This window comes from Ascaphus truei, chromosome 2, assembly GCF_040206685.1.
Source record: "Ascaphus truei isolate aAscTru1 chromosome 2, aAscTru1.hap1, whole genome shotgun sequence".
Taxonomy (NCBI): domain Eukaryota; kingdom Metazoa; phylum Chordata; class Amphibia; order Anura; family Ascaphidae; genus Ascaphus; species Ascaphus truei.
Window position 1 is genome coordinate 290,459,190 of NC_134484.1, and position 25,669 is coordinate 290,484,858.

The following is a 25,669-nucleotide window of genomic DNA, read 5'->3' on the forward strand; positions in this document are numbered from 1 at the left end:
GTTATAAAGCATTTCTGAGAAAATGCACAATATAAGTCCCTGAAAGATTTTTCAAGGAAGTTCATTATGACTGTTTGAAAATGGTAATTTCAGATGTATGTGATGATATTGACATTTTAAATAATTTTTTGTAAAGAAACATAATGAACAATTTATATATTCACCACAAAAGAACCACTGTATCATTGTTGCATTGCAGCATATGGGGTAGGTTGTTTGAATGATTTGTAAGTTACATTACACGTGAAAGGGAGGTATTCAAAACGTACTTAATAAAACACAATTGACCATGTTTTTAAGCGGTCTTCAGCTATAAGACCCTCGGCCGTTAGAAGCCACCTTACAAACACCTTAGTGCTAAGTATAAATGGCCAATGTGGCTTGACAGGGCAAAAAAAACAATATGTATATCCTGGTGTATAATCACAGTGCTACAATTTAGAATTCTATTTTTCATATATAGTTCTGCACTGTATGCTGTGCTATACAGTACATTTATTTTAAGGGCAAAATGCCCTGTCCCATGTCATTCAATATCTGTTGTTGAAACTGACCAGATATTTTCTGTTATTATTTGCCTAAGTGGCAAACTCCTTTTGACCTACACAGCCTTTTTCTGTGATTTGTTCTGTCTTTTGGAATAAGCTGACAAATACAGTACTCAAGTTACATGAATGAAGATGAGGCTTTTTCTGCACTGTGAGGAAATGGCAGATAAAGAAATAAAACAATTATAGTGTATTAATATTTAAACTTTTATATGAATTAGTCCGCATTAGGGTATTCGCTTTTAATGGCATTTCATCTATCACTCTGCCAATGAAAGTTGTATGCAGCAATAAAATACATTGTGGATGAAATCCAAGTATCGCCATGTCATGTTTATTAGCTCAGACGTAAAAATAATGCTGCTACATTTCAAACATGTTCAACTCGCATGCTTACAGAAGAATGGCTAAATATTTGCTGAAAAATCACTACATTGTCATGAAAATGTGAGCAATTATAGGTCGGTCACAGTAGATTATTACATATAAGAATTATTTGATAACCTAATAAATATTCTTTGGAATTGGTGGGCATTATGACGTCAAGTGTATAGTTACAAAATGATGTTTAGCAAAGATAAGCACGTTATAAAGTGCTTGCGACAGAGCAAGATGGTCCAACACTTACATAAAATGTTTCTGATAAAGGATGCTAGGTGGACTGAAAAAACAAATTGGTAAAACGAAGTATCGTTCAGGAGTGGGAGCAGCTAGATCAACATGTTTTTGATTATGGAATCAAATCCAGTATATAGTGGAATAGTGGGTGAAAAGGTAATATAACCATAAAGGATAATGATTGTAAGTTCGTATTCATGAAGATATTCAAAATGACAGGTATTCTCTGAAGACAGGGATATGTGATCTAATCACAAACCCCTTGTCTCATTGTGAGTGTCCCACTTCAATAAAGACCAGAAAGTACTCACAGTTTCTCAATAAAAAAAATTCTTATTAGTCACCCACTTCCTAGTGCTTTTTACCCTATGTTAGAGTGCTCCCACTGCAGCCAGAGATTCTGGCTCATGACCAGCAAATGAGCACGCATAGCGTATTACTTTTTGCTTCTTATCCACTTTAATATTTATACGTTCAAGCTATGTCTGCTGTTTCACACAGATTTTAAGGTCTGCCTGGGTGTGAAGAAGGTTGAGACGTGTATGTGCTTTCAAGTTTTTCGTAATTTTTTTTTATCAATACTATCTATGTACGGTGGAGCGTTTTTGTCACCCCTCAAACTGAGGGTCAAAATAGCTGTCTGCGTGTAGGTTTGCTGGCCATGCACTTCTTTGACCCTTGCTTTGTTTTAAAAGCTGTGTGAAACCGCAGACTTAAGCATAAAGCAGCAATTGGAACTAACAGCACCCCGGAGCTGAACTGCGATTCTTTCAGCCCCACCCCAGTAACATGGATAATGACAGCACTAGTTGCTGTTGTCCCTCATGGTGAATCTAATATGGCTGCTGCTGTTTCACCAATAGGAAGCTGCAACCATTGCAATTTCCTATTTGCATAGTGATCCAACAGATATATTGTTTCCTCAGCAACCGTAACTAAAGCAGTAATTATCTTGGTAAGTGATAAGTCCCCTGAGCTGAGAATAGTACAGTTTATTTAGCTCCATGGTCTCCCAGGTTCCAATTATGTAAAACATGTAAATAAGAAGAATCGTGTTAAAGATATTATTTTTTACCTGAAATTCCTTGCTGCAATGAAAGCACCATATGTTGTGTGATTATGTAGTAAGGCAGGTTTGCGGGATCTGTCTGAGACATACTGTAAATGTGTTCTTTGGTCATCTGTACGGAGGACGGTTTTTGACACATTTTTACTCGCCATAATTTAATTGTGAACTTTTATGTACGAGAATGTTTCCATGTAGGATTTGTATTCATATATAACTTTATGATTGATCACCCAGCTCCTCACAATCCACAAGGATTACTCTTGTGCATCAGACTGTTTGGGATCATTGCGTTAGTCACAACTCCTCAGAGACTCATCGCCTCTTCCCCTGTAGGCGTGCGTCGCCAGTGCTATTTGCATAGGCGTTGCAGTGGGGAACCTGGGTTCCTCGTTCCATTTATTATTAATACTATGTACCTGTGAGTAAAGAAGTAAACCTGCATGTGCAAATGTTAAGTTCAATTCTTTAATTTAATGTAATATTTTAACTCCAAAAAATGTGGCAGGCAACTCCAATTCTGACAGATGGGTATGCATTTACTAGCAAATAGCTATTTATTTCTTAATATTCCTGTCACTCTGAACCAATGTTTCTCTTTTAGACTTATGGGTTTTGTCAATGTAATATTAGGCTACAAAGATTCCAGTTATATAAATAATGTACAGAGATTGATCTTAAGACCTCTTGGTTTATATAGAAAATAGTCTATATATATATAGAGAGAGAGAGAGAGAGAGAATAAAAAACAGCGCTAGAATGAACAAAATCTAATTAAAATTACTCTGAGGACTAAAATATTAACAGAAGAAATCTATAACACTGATCCTGTAAATAGAAAAATAACTAAAAACAATAAAATATACTCAGTCCTTGTATAAAGTCCAAGCATGAAATAAAAAATCAATGATCCAAAGTGGAGATTTGGGAGTTTCTGGCAGCCTTCTCCACAAGGGAAACTGATCCCAAAGATAATCTGTAAAAAGATAAAAGGGAAGGGAAAAGAGGCGCGCGCGCTCTCCTAGTGTAATATTGCTTGAACAATTTATTACACTAATAAAATCAATTGTGGTTCAACTCACAAACAACGGCTGATAGCTCGCAGATTTGAGTATAATACTCAGACAGTCCCCAGCTCGGCTCAGTATACTCCTCACTGTCTCTCCGCGTGTAGTTCGCGTTGTGCGTCTTCCGCTTTGCCAATGACCCGGAAGTGATGTCAATACACACCCGGCGCAGTCCCAGGCACCGCTATGGGTGGGATCGTGGCTGTAGCACTCAGATCACTCTCTCCAATCCACAGCCAGTCAAAAGGGTGATTCTGTATTGAATCTCGCGACACATGGTAATGCAGTGAGACACAGCACTTCTGGAGACTTGGTCCGGACTACGCGAACTACACGAGGAGAGACAGTGAGGAGTATACTGAGCCGAGCTGGGGACTGTCTGAGTATTATACATTATACTCAAATCTGTGAGCTATCAGCCGTTGTTTGAGTTGAACCACAATTGTTTTTATTAGTGTAATAAATTCTTTAAGCAATATTACACTAGGAGAGCGTGCCTCTCTTTTCCCCTTTTATATATATACATATATATACATATATATATATATATATATATATATTATGAAATCAAATGCTTATCACTTGTGAGCACATTAAAATGTTTCACTTAGGTCTGCAACCCTGCTTTTCACCATTGTCTCCTAGCAAACATACACTGCAGCTAGGGATGACATGCAAATAAGCACACAGTCACCTTTTGCTTCAAATCCATTTTAACATGGACCCCTATAAGCTTATGCCTGCCGTATTACACAAGTTTGTCAGCACAACCTGGGTTAAAGAAGTGCATAGCCAGTAAACCTACTCTCAGACCGCTATTTCAAGGTTTTTGGTCTCATATGTGTGAGGATGTTTCAACCACACATTAAATAAGTTATGGTGGGTAAAAAAAAGTGACAAAATTCCTCCATTGTGCATCATACAGCAAATAAAAATATCACTAGATTTTCTAGTAATATACAATAGTGGTGATCAGTTTATTGACTAGGTGTAGTATTCTGCTAGGAAGATAAACTTATAGAATGCTCCATATTGAAAGGTCACTCTGTATTTCATTATTTTTCCTGTGTAGGAGCAGCTTCTGAAGACGGTAAGATTATCATATCCTTGGTAGGAGTAATACATACATTCATTTTAATCTTCTCATGAAAGTTGCATTCACTTACATTGTATGTTCATACAGTAGATTTATTTTCGCCATTAAATTAGATTAATAGATTCATTCATTGCACGGGCTGTTAATTTTTATAATTGTGGTGGTAGGGACCAGTATAGATACAGGCTGGGATTCACTAAACGCCAATAAGGGGTATTGCACCCTGATCCAAAGTTAGCTGCCTTTGACTTAAATGGCATTTAACACTGGATCGGGGTGTGATCCCCTGCATCAGGGCTTAGTAAATATGGCTCTGTGTGGTATATTCAGTAATAGTGCTAAGCTTATGCCTTAAGGCTTGGTAAATGTAGCCCTTACTGTATTGTTGTAGTAATAAATAAAAAATACCAGCTCTCTACATTCTGACCATGCATTACATTTAAAACCCAATTATGAAATATTTCTGACTAAAAATCAAACTGTAAAAATTGTAATTTAAAGCAGCAGTTGAAGCAATATCCTACGGTTTTTTTTTGTGTGTGTTTTTTAATAAATCAGTTCTGTACTATGAGCAAATACTTGTAAAATGTAAAAAAAAATGATTTAAAGACATTTTTAACGTTTCTAATGTAGGAAGCATTTCCACAGTGACAGCCCCTTCCCCTTCTGATAGGCTCTGCCTCTTGAGCCCCGCCCTCTCTCTAGCAGTGAACCAATTGTATCTAGTAACTGCCCAGTCAATCATATTCCAGGACTACATTGCCCAAAATGCTGTGCAAGAACTGAATTAAATAACCCGAGAAAGCGATCTATTACAGTCGATTACAGGAGAACGGATTGATCTGCAGCTTAGCTAATCACTTGTCGGTGTGCAGATTGTATTGATGCACATATTGAATGGGATTTTTTTATTTATTTTTTAAACGGCAGCTTGATCTGCAACGTTAAAGCATGAGGCATATAAAGTACTAGCTGAGAGACCCGGCGTTGCCCGGGATGTAATGTTCCCGTTCCTCTCTCTCCTCCCCCCTCTCTCTGTTTGTCCCCCATTCACATCAATCCAGTCCCCCCCCTCCCTCCCTCCTTTACAGCTTCATGTAGCGTGTGTGCGTCAGTCACTGTGTGTTTGCTCGCGCGTCAGTGAGTCTGAGGCAGAAACACAAACACACACAGACTGACTGACGCACACACAGTCAGTGTGTGCCTCAGTCAGTGTGTGCGTGCGTCAGTCAGGCTTTGTGTGCGCGTCAGTCAGTGTGTGCGTGCGTGCGGCAGTCAGTCAGTGTGTGCGCGCGGGGCGTCAAAGGCAGGGGGGGGCGTCAAAGGGAGGGGGGGGGGCGTCAAAGGGAGGGGGGGGGTCAAAGGGAGGGGGGGGGCGTCAAAGGGAGGGGGGGGCGTCAAAGGGAGGGGGGGGGCGTCAAAGGGAGGGGGGGGGGCGTCAAAGGGAGGGGGGGGGGCGTCAAAGGGAGGGGGGGGGCGTCAAAGGGAGGGGGGGGGCGTCAAAGGGAGGGGGGGGCGTCAAAGGGAGGCGTCAAAGGGAGGGGGGGGGGCGTCAAAGGGAGGGGGGGGGCGTCAAAGGGAGGGGGGGGCGTCAAAGGGAGGGGGGGGCGTCAAAGGGAGGGGGGGGGGGCGTCAAAGGGAGGGGGGGGGGGCGTCAAAGGGAGAGGGGGGGGCGTCAAAGGGAGGGGGGGGGCGTCAAAGGGAGGGGGGGGGGCGTCAAAGGGAGGGGGGGGGCGTCAAAGGGAGGGGGGGGCGTCAAAGGGAGGGGGGGCGTCAAAGGGAGGGGGGGGGCGTCAAAGGGAGGGGGGGGGCGCCTCAAAGGCATGGATTCCTCCCCCTGCATTTCCTGCAGTGGACAGGAGGGGGGGGGCAGTGGACAGGAGGGGGGGGGGCAGTGGACAGGAGGGGGGGGGGCAGTGGACAGGAGGGGGGGGGGGGCAGTGGACAGGAGGGGGGGGGGGCAGTGGACAGGAGGGGGGGGGGGCAGTGGACAGGAGGGGGGGGGGGCAGTGGACAGGAGGGGGGGGGCAGTGGACAGGAGGGGGGGGGGCAGTGGACAGGAGGGGGGGGGCAGTGGACAGGAGGGGGGGGGGGCAGTGGACAGGAGGGGGGGGCAGTGGACAGGAGGGGGGGGCAGTGGACAGGAGGGAGGGGGCAGTGGACAGGAGGGGGGGGGGGCAGTGGACAGGAGGGGGGGGGGGCAGTGGACAGGAGGGGGGGGCAGTGGACAGGAGGGGGGGGCAGTGGACAGGAGGGGGGGGCAGTGGACAGGAGGGGGGGGCAGTGGACAGGAGGGGGGGGCAGTGGACAGGAGGGGGGGGCAGTGGACAGGAGGGGGGGGCAGTGGACAGGAGGGGGGGGGCAGTGGACAGGAGGGGGGGGGCAGTGGACAGGAGGGGGGGGCAGTGGACAGGAGGGGGGGGCAGTGGACAGGAGGGGGGACAGGAGGGGGGACGCAGTGGACAGGAGGGGGGGGCAGTGGACAGGAGGGGGGGGCAGTGGACAGTGACACACACACACACACACACACACACACACACACACACACACACACACACACCTCAGTTGATGCGCCCTTTCTTTAGTTCCGTTTGGCGCCGGAGGTGGGGAGCGACACCTACCTGTACTTCCGGGCGCCGCCACCGTCTGACTCGGCGCCGCGAGGGAGGAAGGGGGTCCGCCATCTTACGCGCCGCGTGGCAGCTGCGGGAAGCGAGGTGATTTGGAGCGGGGAGGGGGGAGAGGTGATTTGGAGCGGGGAGAGGTGATGCCGCTGGGGAGGGGGAAGAGGTGATGCCGCTGGGGAGGGGGAAGAGGTGATGCCGCTGGGGAGGGGGAAGAGGTGATGCCGCTGGGGAGGGGGAAGAGGTGATGCCGCTGGGGAGGGGGAAGAGGTGATGCCGCTGGGGAGGGGGAAGAGGTGATGCCGCTGGGGAGGGGGAAGAGGTGATGCCGCTGGGGAGGGGGAAGAGGTGATGCCGCTGGGGAGGGGGAAGAGGTGATGCCGCTGGGGAGGGGGAAGAGGTGATGCCGCTGGGGAGGGGGAAGAGGTGATGCCGCTGGGGAGGGGGAAGAGGTGATGCCGCTGGGGAGGGGGAAGAGGTGATGCCGCTGGGGAGGGGGAAGAGGTGATGCCGCTGGGGAGGGGGAAGAGGTGATGCCGCTGGGGAGGGGGAAGAGGTGATGCCGCTGGGGAGGGGGAAAAGGTGATTTGGAGAGGGGAGAGAGGTGTGTGTGTGTGTGTGTGTGTGTGTGTGTGTGTGTGTGTGTGTGTGTGTGTGTGTGTGTGTGTGTGTGTGTGTGTGTGTGTTATTTATTTTTTTGGACCTTTGGCCCGTCACTCCGCCTCAGGCCAATGAGAGGTGTGGGGGGCGGGCCAAGGGGGTGGTGTGAGTGTGTGAGGCCAATGAGAGGTGTGCGGGGGCGGGCGGGCCAAGGGACCAATGAGATTGCCGCTAGGGACACCGGACATCCAGCAGGCAGGCATGCATGCATGCAGGCAGGCAGGCAAACATACAGTGCTTTCACTAATATAGTATAAGATAATTCATAGATACTCTGTAGTAGTGTTTTTCATGCCTATTCTTTGGGAACTCAAGCATCTTGGTGTGTGCAGACAGCATGGGTGGTATCAATGTCAATCACTGCATTAGCTTCCAAAGTCACATTTCACAATGCCTCTGTGGATGCAAAACATTGTGTGATGGGGACATTAGAAGCTCCTGTTGTAATTTACAGGTTTACTACCGACGTTAAGGTGCATTTTGGAGCCTTACTATGTGCACTGTACCCACATGGGCTTAGGAACCCACTACACTGCCTGGGACCTGCCATTACAGATTGTTGGGGGACAAACCCCCTGTTGGGAATCACTGGCCTAAGACCGTGCATTTCTGTGTAATTGTCCAATGTCATACTCAACAGGAAAGTCCATCACAGTTTTCTTTTTCACTTTATTTTATTATGGTGTGAAAACCTAGGATGTGTGTCGCAGGATCGATTAGTGAAGCAGTCGGAAGGGAGCAGTCTATGAAATAAAGCAAAACTAAATTTTTAGGGTGTTGTGGAGTAGTGACAAGTGATATGACATTACTCACACTTATAATCTAGAAGTAAAATGGGGAGGTGTTGAAGCTGGTCACTGGTAGTGATGTTTGAGGCAGTATATTTGTAATAACAATCCTTTTATGACTCTTTCTGTAGATACTAGCAAACATCTACCTAAAATGATTTGTAAAAACAAAATGCCACAATGCCGTGGGGAGCGACTTGGGAAGCACCTACTGTAATTGACAGCTATACCGCCAACGCTAAGGTGCAGTCTGTGGCCTTAAGGTGGGAAATCCCAACCTGGGCTCAGGAACCTAATACACTTCCTGGGATGCCCCTTGACATATTTTTAGGGGCTTAAACCTTGGAGACACCACACAACCCCTCGCTGTTCTAGAAATTCCCATAAATCTCATAGTAAATTATTTAGAAATGCGAATATGTGCATAAGAGGAACACCCTAGACACTTAACTTTTTTTTTTTTAAATAAAGGTTATCTCTGCTTGCTTTAAAGCAGCAGTCTGTGATAATCAAGGTTAATATGGAACTCTCTCTCCACAGAGCCTAGTGCGGTCTCAAGGTTACCATGGGAACCGCAGCTGCTAGAGATGATAAAAATCATGTAAACAAAAAAACAAAAGCTGGACATACCATGGGGATAAGTTACTAACATTTTATGGTTCAATTTTAGGCCTCGGCCAGGGTGGCGCTGAGCGCATGCTCGGCGCTTTGATGCTTGCAGAGCAAGCAAATTTGATTTTACCGCTTGCAAGCGCGTCACGTGAACGGTTCGCCCAATGAGGGCAAACCAGCTCCATGACGTCGTGGCCGCACCCCCAGACGAGCGCGCATCTAGCCAGCCACGAATCGCCCGGCAGAGCGCAGCGCATTAGCGCCAGCGCATCCGCTCCCTGCCTGGCTCGCAGCCTTAGGCTTCTATGGGATTGCTGCTTTAAATATGTTAAGCCTTACTTGGTTTCCGATTTATTGGAATATTCACTAGTTAGGCAGCAAAAGTAGTTCTTTCCCAAAGACATTCATTATATCCATGTGAATTGCGTGACTCAATGCAAATAACGCCAGAAACATGAGCACTTTTTGCGACTTTTTGGAAAGGGAAATTAAGAAGGTAGATTTTAGTATAAATTAGACCTGGACCCATTTAATATTAGTACGGGAGACATAAAATAGGTATTTTTCTACAGTGCATTTTACTCCCAAGATGTTTGCATGAAATGTATCATCGCAAACCAAAGTAGCTGTGAGCTTTGCTTTGCTTTGCTCTGATAATAATTTGCTCTCTAATTAAAAAAAAGCTGTGTGTGCTGTGCACGCGCATAGTAAGTGAAACTTCTTTGTGTGTTGTCAGCAACATATAAAGTAACAATAATTTTATTACTGCTTAGAGCATGAGTTAATTTGATTGGCGGGGTCATGTTTAGTGGCAGCAGTACCGGCATCATGGATGTTGAGCGGGTGGGGGGAGCGGCGGCGGTCAGTCTTGTTGAGCGGGTGGGGGGAGTGGTGCCGGCGGCTGGCACTGCCGCCGCATGTCAGCGGGCGTGTGGGAGGGAGCGGCGCCGCATGTGATTTTTAGGTTAGCAGGGCGGGTGGGAGCATGTCAGTGTTTGGGTTGGGCTGAGCAAGAGCACAGCCCGGCCTCCACTGCCAGCACTTACTTCATGACGTCACATCCATTTCATTTTCTGTCTCCACAATGCATTTTTGTCCCATTACGAATGAGGTGCCACTAAAGAAGTTTCACTTCAAAAAAATATGTCCAGACAAAAGAATAGAAATAGCAATTGTTAAGTGATACTTAATGTGATACTTAATGTAAGGGATTTATTTACAATATTAGATTATAAAGTTGTATTTGATATCATAAACGTGAATCGTTAGGAAGGTAGTGCAGGCTATCGTTATGTATATTGGTACATTATATGGCAGATAACAAATCACTAGAATGCTTGCAGACAAAAACTTAATTTGCTTATTCAGTGTCTGTTAAAGTAAGTTTTTTTTTTAAATTAATTAAGTACCCTAACATCATAAGGACTATGAAAATGTTACCTTTGTGCTATTTAGCCTTATTTAATGAAGCTTGGTGAATCTCCCTTCCCAACTAAATAGTTTTGGCAAATTGAATTTAAATATTTGGAAATTGAAAACTTTGACACTTGTCCTGAAAAGTATTCGCAAAGAGTTTTCCATCCATGTATACCATGAGTAGGTAACAACATGGTTGTAGGAGATGAAGAGCATAAATTGTAGGCAGATGAAATCCTGTAAGTGGCTTATGAGTAACCATTGGCAATTGCTTCAATATTTGATACTACTGCTGGTAGCACTGTGACTACTCTTGAAGTTTGGTTACTATACTGTTCTACCAAACCACTTAAGTATCTACTGACCAGGACTGGGTTTTACATTTTAAGTGCTTATATTGATTTCTGATTAACTTCACAAACTATTATTTTTTATTTAATAAAGCAAAGTTTTATTAATCTCACTGAGAACGCATTTCTTTTTCCATGTAGAGTGCATTAAATTGAGCGCTTTTCTTCTCATATGATTGATATGTTAATTGGACTATGTTTGCTATCCCTCAAGTACAGACGCAACGTAAATATCTTTACTGTCTCGCCTTCAAATACTTTCCGCAAAATGTTTCTCAAATAGGCTTCTCACCCCTACTGTACACAGCACTTACCTCCTTTGATCCGTTTGCAGAAACTTGCTTATGGTTTCAAGAATCTGGTCCCTCTTCATTCTCTTACCGAACACCCCACTTGTTGGACAATTTACCTTAGTCTCCTGAAATCTGCCTCCTGTATAAGTTCTTTCAAGACTTTGACTGGTTCCTACTTTATACATGTTCGTAACTGTAACATTATTTTGTTCTCAGAACATACTTGAAAACGAGAGGTGACTTAATCTATGTTTTCTTGTAAAATATTTTTTAAATAAAAGTAACTCTCTCACCATAGAGCTGATGTCTTTGCCACTGCATATTTTATAGTAACTTTATAGAAGACTATGATGTAAGCAGAGGCGGAACCAGAAGACTTTGGACCCCAGTGCAAGAAATGAAAATAACTTTTTAAAAAAGCACTGTCTCTTCCCCTCCATCTCCCTCCCCTTCCCCTTTCTCTCCCTACCTCTCCTCTCTACCCTACCCCTCCTGCCGGGACCCTACCTGTTGACCAGTGCTCGGCCCTGGTGCTTAGGCCCATCATGGCTGGCCTCCTTTGGCAGGGCACGAACGGACACAGGTAGAGCATAGGGGCTGGAGAGAGAGGGGGTGGGACTTGTAGAACTGTCCGAACTATGTTGCGGCTGCTACAATAGCTGCTGGAACGTTGTTCCAAGCTCCTAACAGTTGTTGGCCCTGGTGCAACTGAACCGGTGGCACCTATGGTAGTTCCACCACTGGTTATAAGTTTTGTGCCCGTGTGTACTTTATTGCTTTCATGTCATCCTCTCCCCCCCCTCCCCCTCAACCTTACATCTTTTGCTAATAACATTTTCTTATTTTAGGACGTGTTCGCACAAAACTTAGCACAGTATCTGCTGGCATTACATTTGGTAAAACGGACACCAGAGGACGCAGTCAAATGAAAGCTATCTCCCAATCACAGCGTAAGTATCACCTTTGCACAATCACCTATTTTTATACATAGGGAGTTATTAATTGAAGTGCGATAATGTCAAATCTGGCACTACCGCATGGAAACTCACATTCACGTCAAATGGCGTTTCAGCACTATTGCACTTTAATGAGTGGCTCCCACACTATGGGTTATGAGTTATGTATTATCAATAAGGAATAAGAAATTCACATGTCGCATCTAAAAGGAAAATTATTGCAATCTATAGAGAAATGTAAAAAGCCAAGTACTGAGTTGCTGTTCTGTACCACCTTAGGTTCTTCATCTCCAAACAAACCTGAAGGTATATTCATTTTGTTCAGGTTATTAGTTTTTGCATGTTCTTTAATCTGTTTCCAGTAGGCATTCTCACTCTTTGGGTGTCACTTTAGGGCTGGATCATTTATTACATGAAGGAGTTTTCATTAAAATGGCAGTCCTACATAGCAGGTAAAGAATAACACGTAACCTTGAAGTACTCTGAGAAATATACAAAATCATGGGGTTTTTTTTTTGTTTCCAGTCATCGTTAGAAATGCTAAAATAAACATTTATCTCTCAAACTTCATTCCGTTGACTGCTTGGAGGAAAAAGGCAACATTTCAGTCAAAAGTCTATGATTTTGGATGCTGATATCTCCAGATTGCAGCATCATAAAATAGGAAAATATCACAAAAAAGCGCAAGGAACTCTGTTAAACACCTACATTAAACAAAACTGTAAAATTTAAAAAAAAAAAACCATACAGTATGTACCCAGTACTGCACCTTTTAAATTAAAAGATCAGATATCTCTCTGTTATATTAACTTATTTGAGAAATACATTCATAACCAATGACTTGGAGTGATTACACAAAGATAGATGCATAAAAAGGTAGTTTTGTTAGTGTTGCAGAGTGAGGCAAATTTAAAAAATACGATGGATTCGGTAACCATTTCCCTTGTGTACACAAAATTATGTCAGGTCATTGTATGCATGGAAACAATATTGCTTTCGCAAAGCATTTTGGGATTTTTCATGTTGTTGAGGAACATGGTCTAAAGATGTGACTGTTTCAATGGCCTGGAGCCTTTTTTTGTAGTTCCCTGTAATCTTTCAGATAATGCCATGGTAAAAATGACCCTTCCATTTTACTCAACAATCAATTTTAATAAATTAAAAAATATAACATTTAATACTTTATCCAAACCTACTGTGGGAGTACAATTATGTATTCATAAAAAGCCACACAGCTGTCTCTACCTTGCTCAGGATATCATTAGGTATTCAAGTTATACTCCTCTTTTCTTCAAAAGCTACTGCAATGGTTTTTAACCTTTTTGAAGTACTGCAGAACCACTTTAAAACAGCATTTCATTAAAAATACATGTCTTTTTTTTTAATAAATCAGTTGTGTAATATTAGATAATACTTACTGCATTTAAAAAAAATATTGGTTTTACTCTTTTTACTCCTTTTTAATGATTTCGTATGTACTAAGCTTCCTTGGGTTGCTATAGCAACTATTTAGGAAGCTACACCATGTCCTCTTTTAAAATAGGCAGCTATATTGCGTGCCCTGCAGGATCTTCACCAATCGCCCACAGGAAAATGGATCGACTTGCAGCTTGGATAATTGCATTACCGTAAAGGCAAGAAACTGCTGCATTTATTTATAATAAATACAGTGTAGGGATATATATATATATATATATATATATATATATATATATATATATATATAACTCCTTACCAGGTAAGTCCAGGATCCCAGGATCACGAAGTAAGAAAGAGAAGACAGCACACTCAGGAAGTACAAAAAAAGCGTGTATGTATTCAGAAGAAAAAACTGGCACAAATGCCCGACGTTTCGGTCCTAGACACAGGACCTTTCTCATAGAGCACTCCCTTGAGAAAGGTCCTGTGTCTAGGACTGAAACGTCGGGCATTTGTGCCAGTTTTTTCTTCTGAATACACGCTTTTTTTGTACTTCCTGAGTGTGTTGTCTCTTTCTTACTTCGTGATCCTGGGATCCTGGACTTACCTGGTAAGGAGTTTATCTATGCATTCTATCTGTATGGGACAAGCACCTATTATTATTTTACGTGTGTGCCATCTGCCTATTTTCATATATATATATATATATATATATATATATATATATATATATATATATATATATCATGCAAGAGGAAGCAGCAATCTGTGCTTCATAAAAAGCTGTGTGTGCTGTGCACACGCATAGTAAGTGAAACTTCTTTGACTTTTGTCAAAATACAATTTCATTGACAAAACGCAAATACATTTGACTTATAATGCGCGTGCTCGGCACACATCCCCTGTATTAGCTATTTGCACTAAGTGTGAATTCCTTGTGTGTATGTGTGTCAGCCAGTGTGTGTATGTGTGTCAGTCAGTGTGTGTGTGTGTGTGTGTGTGTGTGTGTGTGAGTCAGTCAGTGTGTGTACGCGTGTCAGTCATTGTGTGTACGCGTGTCAGTCATTGTGTGTACGCGTGTCAGTCAGTGTGTGTATGCGTGTCAGTCAGTGTGTGTATGCGTGTCAGTCAGTGGACGGGTAACCTTGCCCGCGGTCACTCATGCCCGTGCCGGGCGCATGTTCCCCCCCCCCCCCCCCCCCCCGGGGGGGGGGAGGTGCGCAGAATTTCTGAAGGGGGGGGGGGTGGTGCGCAATGTTACACCCCGCCCCTGCCTGCAGCAGAACACACACACTGACTGACACACATACACACACACTAACTGACACACATACACACACACTGACTGACACACATACACACACACTGACTGACACACATACACACACACTGACACACACACACACACACACACTGACTGACACACATACACACACACTGACTCACACACATACACACACACTGACTGACACACATACACACTGACTGACACACATACACACACTGACTGACACACATACACACACTGACTGACTGACACACACACACACTGGCACACACTGACTGACACACATACACACACTGACACACATACACACACACACACTGACTGACACACATACACACTGACTGACACACATACACACACATTGACTGACACACATACGCACACACTGACTGACACACATACACACACACACTGACTGACACACATACACACACACACTGACTGACACACATACACACACTGACTGACACACACATACACACTGACTGACACACTGACTGACACATATGCACACACTGACTGACACACACGCATACACAGGGGACCCGCGAACGCCCGCGTCAGTTAAGGGCGGAATGGCGCCACTGTCAATGGGCGTTAGGAGCGTGGGGGGGGAACAGCGCCGCTGCCAGCCGCTTCTGCACATGTGTGGCGTCCGGCAGCGTCGCCATGACTACTGCGCATGCGCGGCGCGGGCAGCGCAGAGCTTGGCGGTAGCTGAACAGCTCCCCTTGCTTCCTGTACGCGAGTGAGCCCAGCAGCGCATGCGCAGGGGGGCTCTGTCTGAGTCTCCACTCCAGCCGGCAGAGCGCGCGGCTGGGACAGAGATCGGGCCTGGTCTCAGGAGCCGGTCAGCGGGTCCCCGCTGCCCCGAATGCTGCCCGTGCCCATCTCCACCTGGGGGAAATTGCGGGCGTTAGGAGCGGCGCCGGCAGCTATCGCCTTCGCGGCTGAGACAGAGACCCCGGGGAGCCGCTGTACACTAGCAATGCACGTGGGGGGAATTGCGGCCGTTTGGAGCGGCGGCAGCAGCCGCATATGTCTGCGGCCGTGTGGGGGGAGCGTCTGATTTTTTGAGCGGTTGGGATCATGTCAGTGTTGGGGTCGGGCTGAGCCAGAACACAGCCCGGCCTCAACTGCCAGCACTGACGTCACATCCATTTCATTTCTGTCTCCACAATCCATTTTTACCCCAGTTCGAATGAGGTACCACTAAGGAAGTTTCACTTCAAAAATAAATAAAAATATATATATATATTTATTTATTACCATTATTTGAAACAAGGATTCCCCCGGGGCTGAACCACAGAGCTCCAAGCTACAGGGACCCCATATTCCCTTATAATAATTATTGTCCCAGAGAAACAATATGGCCACTGGGGTCCGTCTTACTTTGGTGAGCAATAGCAAGCCGTGATAACAGTGAGATGCCATTGCAGCTTCAGATCGGGTGACCGTGCAGCAATGTTTGTTTTTTTGCAAGTACTGGCGAAAGTAAAAAAAAAAAAAAAAAAAAAGAGGGGGCACTTTATTTTGGGTGGGACTGCTGCTGTAAATGATCCATCCCTAAACTCCAAAGCATTAGACAGTAAGTAGCCTATCCATTTTCAGCACTATTACATTTCTTGGTATTCTTTTAGAAGGTGTCTATCCTGGGATTTATCGTTGCATAATGTATTTTTTATTCTCTCTCCACTGGGTTTACTACTGCATATGGTTTGGGGATGCTTACAGTTAAGCAAATGATCAAATTTGCGTTTTATTTTAACAGCAAAATTGTTCGGTGGTTATGCATTTTACATTTTTATTTGGAACAGTTTTTAGGACCATTTTTTTTTATTTATACAGTGTGTGCACGCACACACTTTTTTTGTGCAATATAAATGTTGTATACATTTGTTTTTGCACCTTTCTTTTATTGGAGTATTACGATTTTCAAAGTTCATTTTGAAAGACAAATTATGGTCATTTTAATAAAACAGAATAACAGTGCCTGAGGTGGGCTTTAGCAAGGTCATGCATAAAAATAACTGTGCTTGATAATTATGCCTTTTCCTTATTATAATTTTTTTTAAATCCATTATATTTTTTTGTGAGAAAAACCGCGCACCAAATAGTGATATAAATGTGATGAAAAATTGTGCCAAAACTATTTAATAATGAACTATAATACAAAGTGGATACTTAATTACATTAACTGATTGTGTAAAATAAGGTGATAATAACTATATATATCACAAAAATGTGCTTATTGAAAAAACAGGAAAAATTATATACGATTTAACCTGTATAATTCAAATGTGAGGCACTGCTGCAGCTTACAGTACATAGAAAGGACACGCAATCTAAATCACTAAGAAAAGAAAAAAGAAAACAGCGCAAAACCTCATAGAGTAGTATGTAAAAAGTATATTAAAATACAGGATCAGCGGATGAGTATTACACGTACATCAATGGAGACAAAAAAAGGCATGGCATGTTAGGGAAATTTTACCACAAACGACATCCCCCGCACTACACCGGATTGTACAGATGGAGCCTGCCTGAACGTCTAAGGATCCTTGTCGTCGGGACACTTGCTCCTGCTGGTACCCTCGGTCCTAGTCCGCTCGACTTACTCCGTCTTGGTGAGCTGTTGGGGTTTCCACCGTCTGGGTAATAGTTTGGATAGTCCCTCAAGTATAACTGGAACGCTGATTGCACGCCGACTCCTCGTGGCGATTTCCATGGAGAATACTGATGACGTCAGACGTGTTCCGTCGCGTTGGATTGCGACTTTTAGACTCAAAGCGTCCTTTGAAACACGCAAAATACTTGCAACTCCTCGAATGAAGAAACGTGCACTGGACACGATTCCAACACGTTTCATAAATCAATACTTCGTCGTGGAATCATGTCTCGTGCACTAAGCAGGGCAGGGTCCCTATCTGAGGGGCAAATCCCTATTGCAGCCACAAGCTATGTAGGAGTCGGGGCCTAGCTGGGGCATAATAGAGGGTATCTGGCCTTGTGCGGTTACCACTGACATCTGCACATATAACTTACTCCTTCCTTGTCCCAGCTCCAACTGCCACTCTCCTAATTGTCAGCTCACACGTCAAGCACACCAACCGTCCCAATCTCCCCTCAGGAGATTCTAGCAGCCATATTGGCTGTACTGTGTCATGTGTTGTGCTGGCCCTGGGGCTGCTGGAACCTTTGCATGCGCGAACCTTTTCTGCACATGCGAGCGCACAAACAAAATGGCGGCGCCCTTACCGGCTACCCGCCTGCAGCGGAGGTGAGGAGAGCTAAAGGGAGGACGGAGCTTCATCTGAAATGTTAATAGTATACAAATGCTGTCGCAGAGTGTTTTGTGAGGCTCTGTAAACGGCACATAGCTACTAGTTTAATTAGAAAATAGAATAGGACACATTCTCTGCTAGAGAAATTCACTAGAAAAATATGGTTTAGAAAAGTTTACATTTAGAAAGTATTGTAATTCTTTGCTTGTATGTGTCAAAAATAGTACATACGCTAGTTCGTGGGTTTTTGTTTTTGTAAGACGGTCTTCGCACTTGATTTAAACCTTCATTGCTTAGTAAAAGCTCACATTTGTTCTAGCTTTAAAATGCAATCACCTCTAATCAGATTCTCTCTACATTGCATCAAGCCTCCTATAAAACTTTAATCGAACCATTATGGTTAATAATTGGAATACCTTTGAAAATGCTGTGTAGGATAACAATGCGATAGAAGATGATGAAGCTTTTAATTCTTGGGGGAGAGCAGTGGGAATGAGATCGGTAGTGAATTTTGGGCGAGGTAAATGGCAACCATAGCATCTCCGTGATACAGTAGTAGATTTTGAGATTTTCGTTTATGAAAAATGAAGGTAGTGCTTGTAATTGGCATCTCTATCATATGATGCTTTTAGTTCAAAGTAGACGTGGGCTGTGACAGCAACTTGTTTCCATTTGTTAATTGGTATCGGCAAAATAGCCTCTCGTCAATTATGCAATAAAAAAAATAACTTTTTTCATGTAGATTTTTAACCACAATTAATTTTTAAGATAATCCCGTTCTTTATAGAAGGACAATTAAACACCACATCATTTTAGACCGGAAGAGCTACAGGGCCCAAAGCACGTATGAAATTAGTGGTATATTTATGTTGCACCTATTATGTATTACTCCAGGAGGAGCATAGGATAGCTGCATAAAGAAAATAAAGAAAAACACAACTAAGTGCAGGTGTTTTGAATTCAGTGACTTGATGTAAATCTTGGCTCTTATGTTCTGCCTACTTACCGCGTAGTAGGTAAATTCGTGCATATCACAAACGTGGCAATCTTTCTGTAATATCACAAAGTTGGTACCTCAGAAAAAAAGAACAAAAAGAACAAGGACCATTGTGCAGCTCGTATATAAAATGCTTATGTATAAAAAATGTATGAAATGCACTTACAATGTGTGCAAATATTTAAAGCATATGACACAATCGGTGTACAGGTAGCTCAGCGTCACGAGTTGAGTTTTTCTTTATGCACCTTTCCTATGCTCCTCTTGGAGTATTGCAGAAATCGTGAATCTATAGGGGCATACGAGAACAGTCCCTACCAGTAGGTTCGAGCAGGGAGTTGCAAATATTTATGATATTTTTCACTGTGCACTTGTCACATTACTTATTATATAAAGTCTAAACACGCAAGAGTCAAGATAAATGCAACTTGGGATGCCCCAACTTCTATGGGAACAAATGCAACCAAAAAGAATAATGGTGGGTGCTGCAAGCAGAAAAAACCTAGTCAAGGTAACTGCATGTGGAACAGAAGGAAAGCTGAGCACACCAAAAGGCAATGAATATTAAAAGTTAATTTTATTGACTGATTACAGTCACAAACCATCCAACGTTTCGTGTACAAACACCTTCTTCAGGTAATCTTCATCCCTGAAGAAGGTGTTCATTGCCTTTTGGTGTGCTCAGCTTTCCTTCTGTTTATTATATAAAGTCAAATATTTATCACTAAAATATTGTGTATAATTTTGTCACTTGAATAACATGTCACTATCTGTATGTGCAGGAGCGGCTAGTATTTTCACTGTTTTGCTTATATAGCACTGATTATGTACATACAGAGTAACAGAGGTACTACACAAAAAAATTCCGTTTTGTATAATAGTTTACAAAGCTTAAAAGCTTATTTTGAATTTACCACACTTGTTGCCCCTGAATCACTTCCTTTCATTACTCATTTCACAGGTAAAGGTGTATAAGTAGGTACTGGACAATTGCTAGAGCATTTGGTATTAATAATACATTATTTGGTTTTAAATGTGAATAAATTAAATGCTTCAATATTTTGATACCTGTACATCTTACAAAGTTGTATACTGTGGTTTACTTTTTGTTGGTGGAAACCTGCAGTGCTTTTGCATTGAATTGTTTTTCTTGTTTAGTTTATGCCAGGGTGTTCTACTGCCTACAAAAGTTGAATAATTACCCTTTTGTGCTTCCCAGCTACCACCTGCTTTATTTGCACATGATGTTCAGTAGCTGTTTTATCAACTGCTTAAGTGCCCTGGCTCTCATGGTCTGTTTGTGTTGTGTATTTTGTTTATTTTTCTATGAACTGACAAAAGCTTTCTTATTTTTGTTTGCTACCCTTTTTTTCCCCTTCCTAATCTGCTGTTCTCCCTTCCCGCACATGGATTGCAAACCTTTCCCCTAATCCTGCCTGTACGCTTGTTCAGGACCTCAGTCCGCTAACCCCACCGGTGGTAAGAACCTACATAATATGTATGTGTGTGTCTGTACGTCTCTTACTTCATCCCTGTCTCCTTAGTCCTTAATTGGAAGGGGACGGGGGGAGAGCACAACATCTGTTCATCCTACCATCATGTGGAGTTTGCATTGTAACGATTTACCATGCCTGCCTCTGCATGTGTATTTCTGTATACCCTTTATTTTTGCATTTTTGTGTTTCCCTTCCTGTGTTACTTAAGGCAAACTACACTATTTTTAAAAATTAAAAAAATGGGGTGATAAATCTAAGTGACGGGTGCTGGGATTTCCTTGCCTTCTACTAACAGCAAGAGGTTGTCCGGGGTCTGCTTCTTCAGAAATGACTCCATCCTCTTTGATATAAATTAAAGATTGGGTTTAGAAGAATGGGGAAACTGACATGTAGATGCAGTTCCTGAAGCAGAAAAACCCAGTGGGATCATAATATACTGCATATTCTTCAAATATTATGTTGACAATTAATGATGGTAAGCTCCTGAGAAGAAGGGTTAGACATCCCTTTACTATGTTAAAAGGATATATATAGCTTGCCTTTATGTCCTCATGTAACAGTTATTTCGTTTTTGTGCCTCTGGGAAAAAAATTGTACCAACTTATTTTTATATTACCGTGCCAGAGCCACAGTGATCAGTAGTGGCCTTCCTATAGTTACAGAGTAAACACAAGTTTCTGTGCTTTTAACAGCACACTTAATAAATGGAAGTTAGTCTACTAAGGGTTAATATGTTTGCTAATGTACATCATGTTTACATGTGTTTTTTTTGTTCATGTGGGAATGTCTGAATTTATTTGAAATACAGCTTCAATACTCATTACATTGCACAAGAATTTGAAAATGATTACCTTACTCATATGGCCTGATACTGTATCGCCTTTGTCGGTCAACAAATACGAAAATGAGGCAGTGAATGCAAAGGCCCATATTTACTATGTGGGGCTATGCCATTGGACAGCCTACGGTGCCTGAAGACACCCATTAAAGTGAATGGTGAGGTGTCTTCTGACACCGAAAGTTGTGTTATGACATAGCACTGGTTAGTAAATATTGACCAACATCACTCCACTAACAAAGAATCAATCAAACTAATCAAGGTGGAGAAGACACAGGGGAGCTGGACACATACAGTGATAATAGTGCCAGGTCAAATTGCACATATTCGAGAATGACCTGAGCAGAGATCAATCTATTTTAAAAAATTTCCACAGACTACCACTGATCCTAGAATTACTCTTCCAACAGATGTGGTCTGTTAGATGAAACACACACACACACACACTAAAAATGTGTACAATGTTTTAGTGCTGGTTCCTATTAAAAGTAAAACAATTTAACAGTAATATCTTACATGTACAGTGCATTGAAATTACTTTCAAGTCAAAGCCTTTTGAATGTACTGCACCGACACACTTTATTCGAGCAAATACCCGGTATGTACCTGGCAGATACCTGGAATGCGCCACTCCTAACCTCTGACAAGCCCCGTTGCATTTGCCTTCCCAGCCTGGGTTCATGCCTGGCTGATGGGCGGCTGATCTGTTAAATGATAATGATTAGGGTTTAATAGGCTGCAATGCTTCGCGTGTCTACCAGATGGCATAAATTCATGAATTGTAATGCAGTTTATATATATATATTGTGCAGTATTGCAGCCATAGGGAATAAAATGCTTCAATCCCTGCTTGGAAAATAACTCAATGTACTCGGGCAGAAAACAGTCACAAACCTCAATACACCCGGGTATACCCGAATTCGTGGGACTAGCCAAGCTCGAATAAAGTGTGTCGCCAGTGTAGAGCTAGAAAAATTAAAATCTAAAGCAGAATAACTTCTACATATGGTAGATTCTGCATTGTAACTTTAGTAGATGTGACATTCTACTGCCAGATAACACAACATATACCTGTGTACCTCAGTATATCCACGTTTCTATAGGATTCAAAGTCAATATTTGATCACAATAGAACAATATATCTCAATATATAACACCAGTGAGAACATTTAAGTTTTTTCTATAGCGCAGAGAACAGAATTTTGTTCTGATCGGTTCAAAATACGATTGGTTTGTGAAAATGAGCTGTGCCCATTTTTGCACCATGTTTTAGAGGAACTCTTCAAGGTGAAAAGATTGAAAAGACCCTTCAATCTAATATAAAACATTGACTTGCATTAATTGATGGTTGCATGCCAACAGAGATGGCCACATACAGATGTAGCAGCCGTTCTGACTGGCGCATTGCTGCAGGACATACAGCGTGCCAGCGGGAACAGTCTCCATTCCAATATGGATTATCAGCCTTGTTTGAAAAGGGGTAATGCTAAAGGGGGATGGAGCTAGGTTCTTGATTGCAGGTGCAATAACGCCTGCTACATCTGTAGCTCAAATTGACATTAGTACCTTCATACATTTGTGTATACATTTTTATCTAAGTAGTAATGATATTCACACACCCAGTGACTTACAGTGATATTATACAAGGAAATATAATATAAAAAAGAGTCAATATAAACATATAACTATACCATAGGTGAAAGAAGTTGCTTCCTTAAGAAGATTGTAATCAGCTTGGACACAGAGTATATTAGTGCCAGTTATGTTAAGTGACAAAAGGAAATACTTAGTTAAAGGGACTTGAAGATGGAGTGAGGAATAGCTGGGCCGAATGCTTAGGTTCTATGCATTCAAAGGTAAATAGCTACTTTGATCAATAGATTTGTAATAGAAAAGATTAGTGTACAGGTATGTTGGCTTCTTTTTTTGTAGATATATATGCTTGGTCGGGGCCTAATATATAGTTCTGGGGTATAAATGAGTGCCTTGTATAACTCACATTTTAATTTTTGTTGGAACCAAGCACAGACGGATAAAGTGACCGTAAACAATTTGATGGGGTTCTTTCAAAAGATTTGACTTCTTTAGTTTATCTGAAAATGAATTACAAATATTTTAGGGGCTCAGAATTGGGAAGTGTTTGCCCATCAAGTGTTTTCTTTTACCCTTATCGTACCTTTCCCTTATCTGAGAGCCGATAAAGAAAGGGGGAAAGATGTACTCTGGCTGTGCAAACACTTGTTAAACACATGCCCTGTGATATCAGACAAAAAGAGCGCAGCCAGAGGAAATAAAAACTCTTTTAAGTGTCAGCTCACCATTTTTACAAACCAACTTCAAAATGATTTTAAAATATTTACAGGCGTTGAATTTTGGTTAAATAAATAAATAAAAAGAAAGCATTAATCTTCCAGATATCATTAAACTGTGATCCTAGGATGTATTGCTCCTCTTAAGTACCATTTTATTTTTTTTAATATGTATTTATTTATTTTAAGCTGGCAGTCGTTCTGGATCTCCCGGGAGAGTTTTAACTACAACGACCCTCTCCACCATGAACAGCGGCGTCCAAAGGGTTTTGGCTAATCCTCCACCAACGCAGAAACGGAGCAAGATTCCCCGAAGCCATGGCTGCAGCCGGGAAGCCAGCCCATCCCGACTATCAGTTGGTGAGGGCAATACAAATTATTTTCTCGTTAACATTACAATGCTGCTTTCTATAGGCATTTATTCTTCAAACGTATAACATTTTTGTACACTAACTTAAGTTTGATTGCATAATTTAGGATGCCATTTCAATTATTAACCAAGGGTTTCTCATATCACACCCTTTGGTGGGATAAGCAACTCAATACCATTTGTTTTGAATTCCTAGACACTAGCTGACATTGTGTCTGGCTTCTTCATACTTCTTTGTTTGTTTTTTCATGCATTCCTGCCATCAATTTGATTATTTATTTATTTTTCTTTCACTAAACTACATTCTTCTCCATACATTTCAGTAGTTTGGTCGCTTTTTTTCCGCACTGATTTTCACAAAAACATTCATGTTGTTATAATTTTAAGCTTCTTTATGCTAAAAATTACTAACCGGACAACACGGTTTGCATACACAGTTGTTATTTTTAGCTATTTACGTCCAAAATGGTTATTTTGTGTATGTCAGGATAGGTTTATACAAGACATCATCCACATTGACTGATTCTACATAATAACCTAAAATGTTGATTAATCTAATATTAATCCAGTGTAGACTCTATCTGACTTGACTGATTAAGTAAATGAAAGCAGGACTGCATTAAACAAGACCTTTTATTAATTTTATGTTCAGGGGCATGGCTATTTATGAATTTATTGAACATGCTTCTGGCCTTGCGTACTGTCCCCTACAGCATTAAGTATGACAATTACACACTCTTGTCATATGTAGATTTCTGTCTTTATTTTTGAGCACACATTACATACATTATTGCATGTGTTACATAATACTGTATAATTCTAATTGTATAGAAACATACAGACACAAATTATAATATAATAATACATATATGTTCACATCTAATGGTTGGACGTATAGAAATTAGTAGTGCATCTTTTCTTTAATGTTTGAAGCTTTTTTTTTTATTGCTCCACCCTGCTGGGGATTTCCATCACCGTGGTCGTCCTATTGCCGTTTCTGAAAACCAATGCACTTTATTTATTTTGGATGTTTATGAATTTGTTTAAACATGGTTTTAAATTTCTAGATCATCGGTTTTCAAACTGTGGTTTGTGGGGGACTTTATTTGTGAGCCACTAAATTTCTTGTAATAAAAAGCAGATACGGACAAAAATAGGGCTAAATAACCATTGTTCATGATCATTGACATTGAAATACCACTCTCTGAGATAAGGAGAGAAAAAGAAAAAAAACAGTGTAATAAAGACCCAGCAATAGCTTCCTTGTGCAGTGACGCACTAAATGTCAGATGTGAAAATTTTCTGTTATCACCCATGTGAGAAACCGTTGGATTAAATCTATGACTTTTCTTGTGTTTCTCTTTTTTTTTTGTTTATTTACCTTCCCCTCTTTGCTTCATAATACCTGCGCCCTGAATCATACTAGCACGAGGCAGCCGCATTCCTCGGCCTAGTGTGAGTCAGGGGTGCAGCCGGGAGGCCAGTCGTGAAAGCAGCAGGGACACAAGCCCTGTCCGCTCTTTTCAGCCCCTCGGTAAGTACATGAAGAGATGCTTTATCATGCATGGCCACCT

At 42.2% G+C, this 25,669-nt stretch overlaps 1 protein-coding gene across 38 annotated transcripts in view; it reads left to right on the forward strand.

Moving 5' to 3' along the window:
• Window positions 1-25,669, forward strand: part of CLASP2 (cytoplasmic linker associated protein 2) — a 245,503-nt gene that overhangs the window by 135,760 nt on the left and 84,074 nt on the right. For 14 of the 38 annotated variants that reach the window (XM_075586298.1, XM_075586302.1, XM_075586309.1 and 11 more), the window contains exons 14-17: window positions 4,372-4,389; window positions 11,987-12,088; window positions 23,915-24,085; window positions 25,522-25,629. In XM_075586298.1, coding sequence (XP_075442413.1) covers window positions 4,372-4,389; window positions 11,987-12,088; window positions 23,915-24,085; window positions 25,522-25,629 — 399 coding nt within the window. Of the gene's footprint in view, window positions 1-4,371; window positions 4,390-11,986; window positions 12,089-20,534; window positions 20,562-23,914; window positions 24,086-25,521; window positions 25,630-25,669 lie in introns of all 38 variants that reach the window. The other 24 variants (XM_075586316.1, XM_075586315.1, XM_075586318.1 and 21 more) reach the window with 4 other exon arrangements.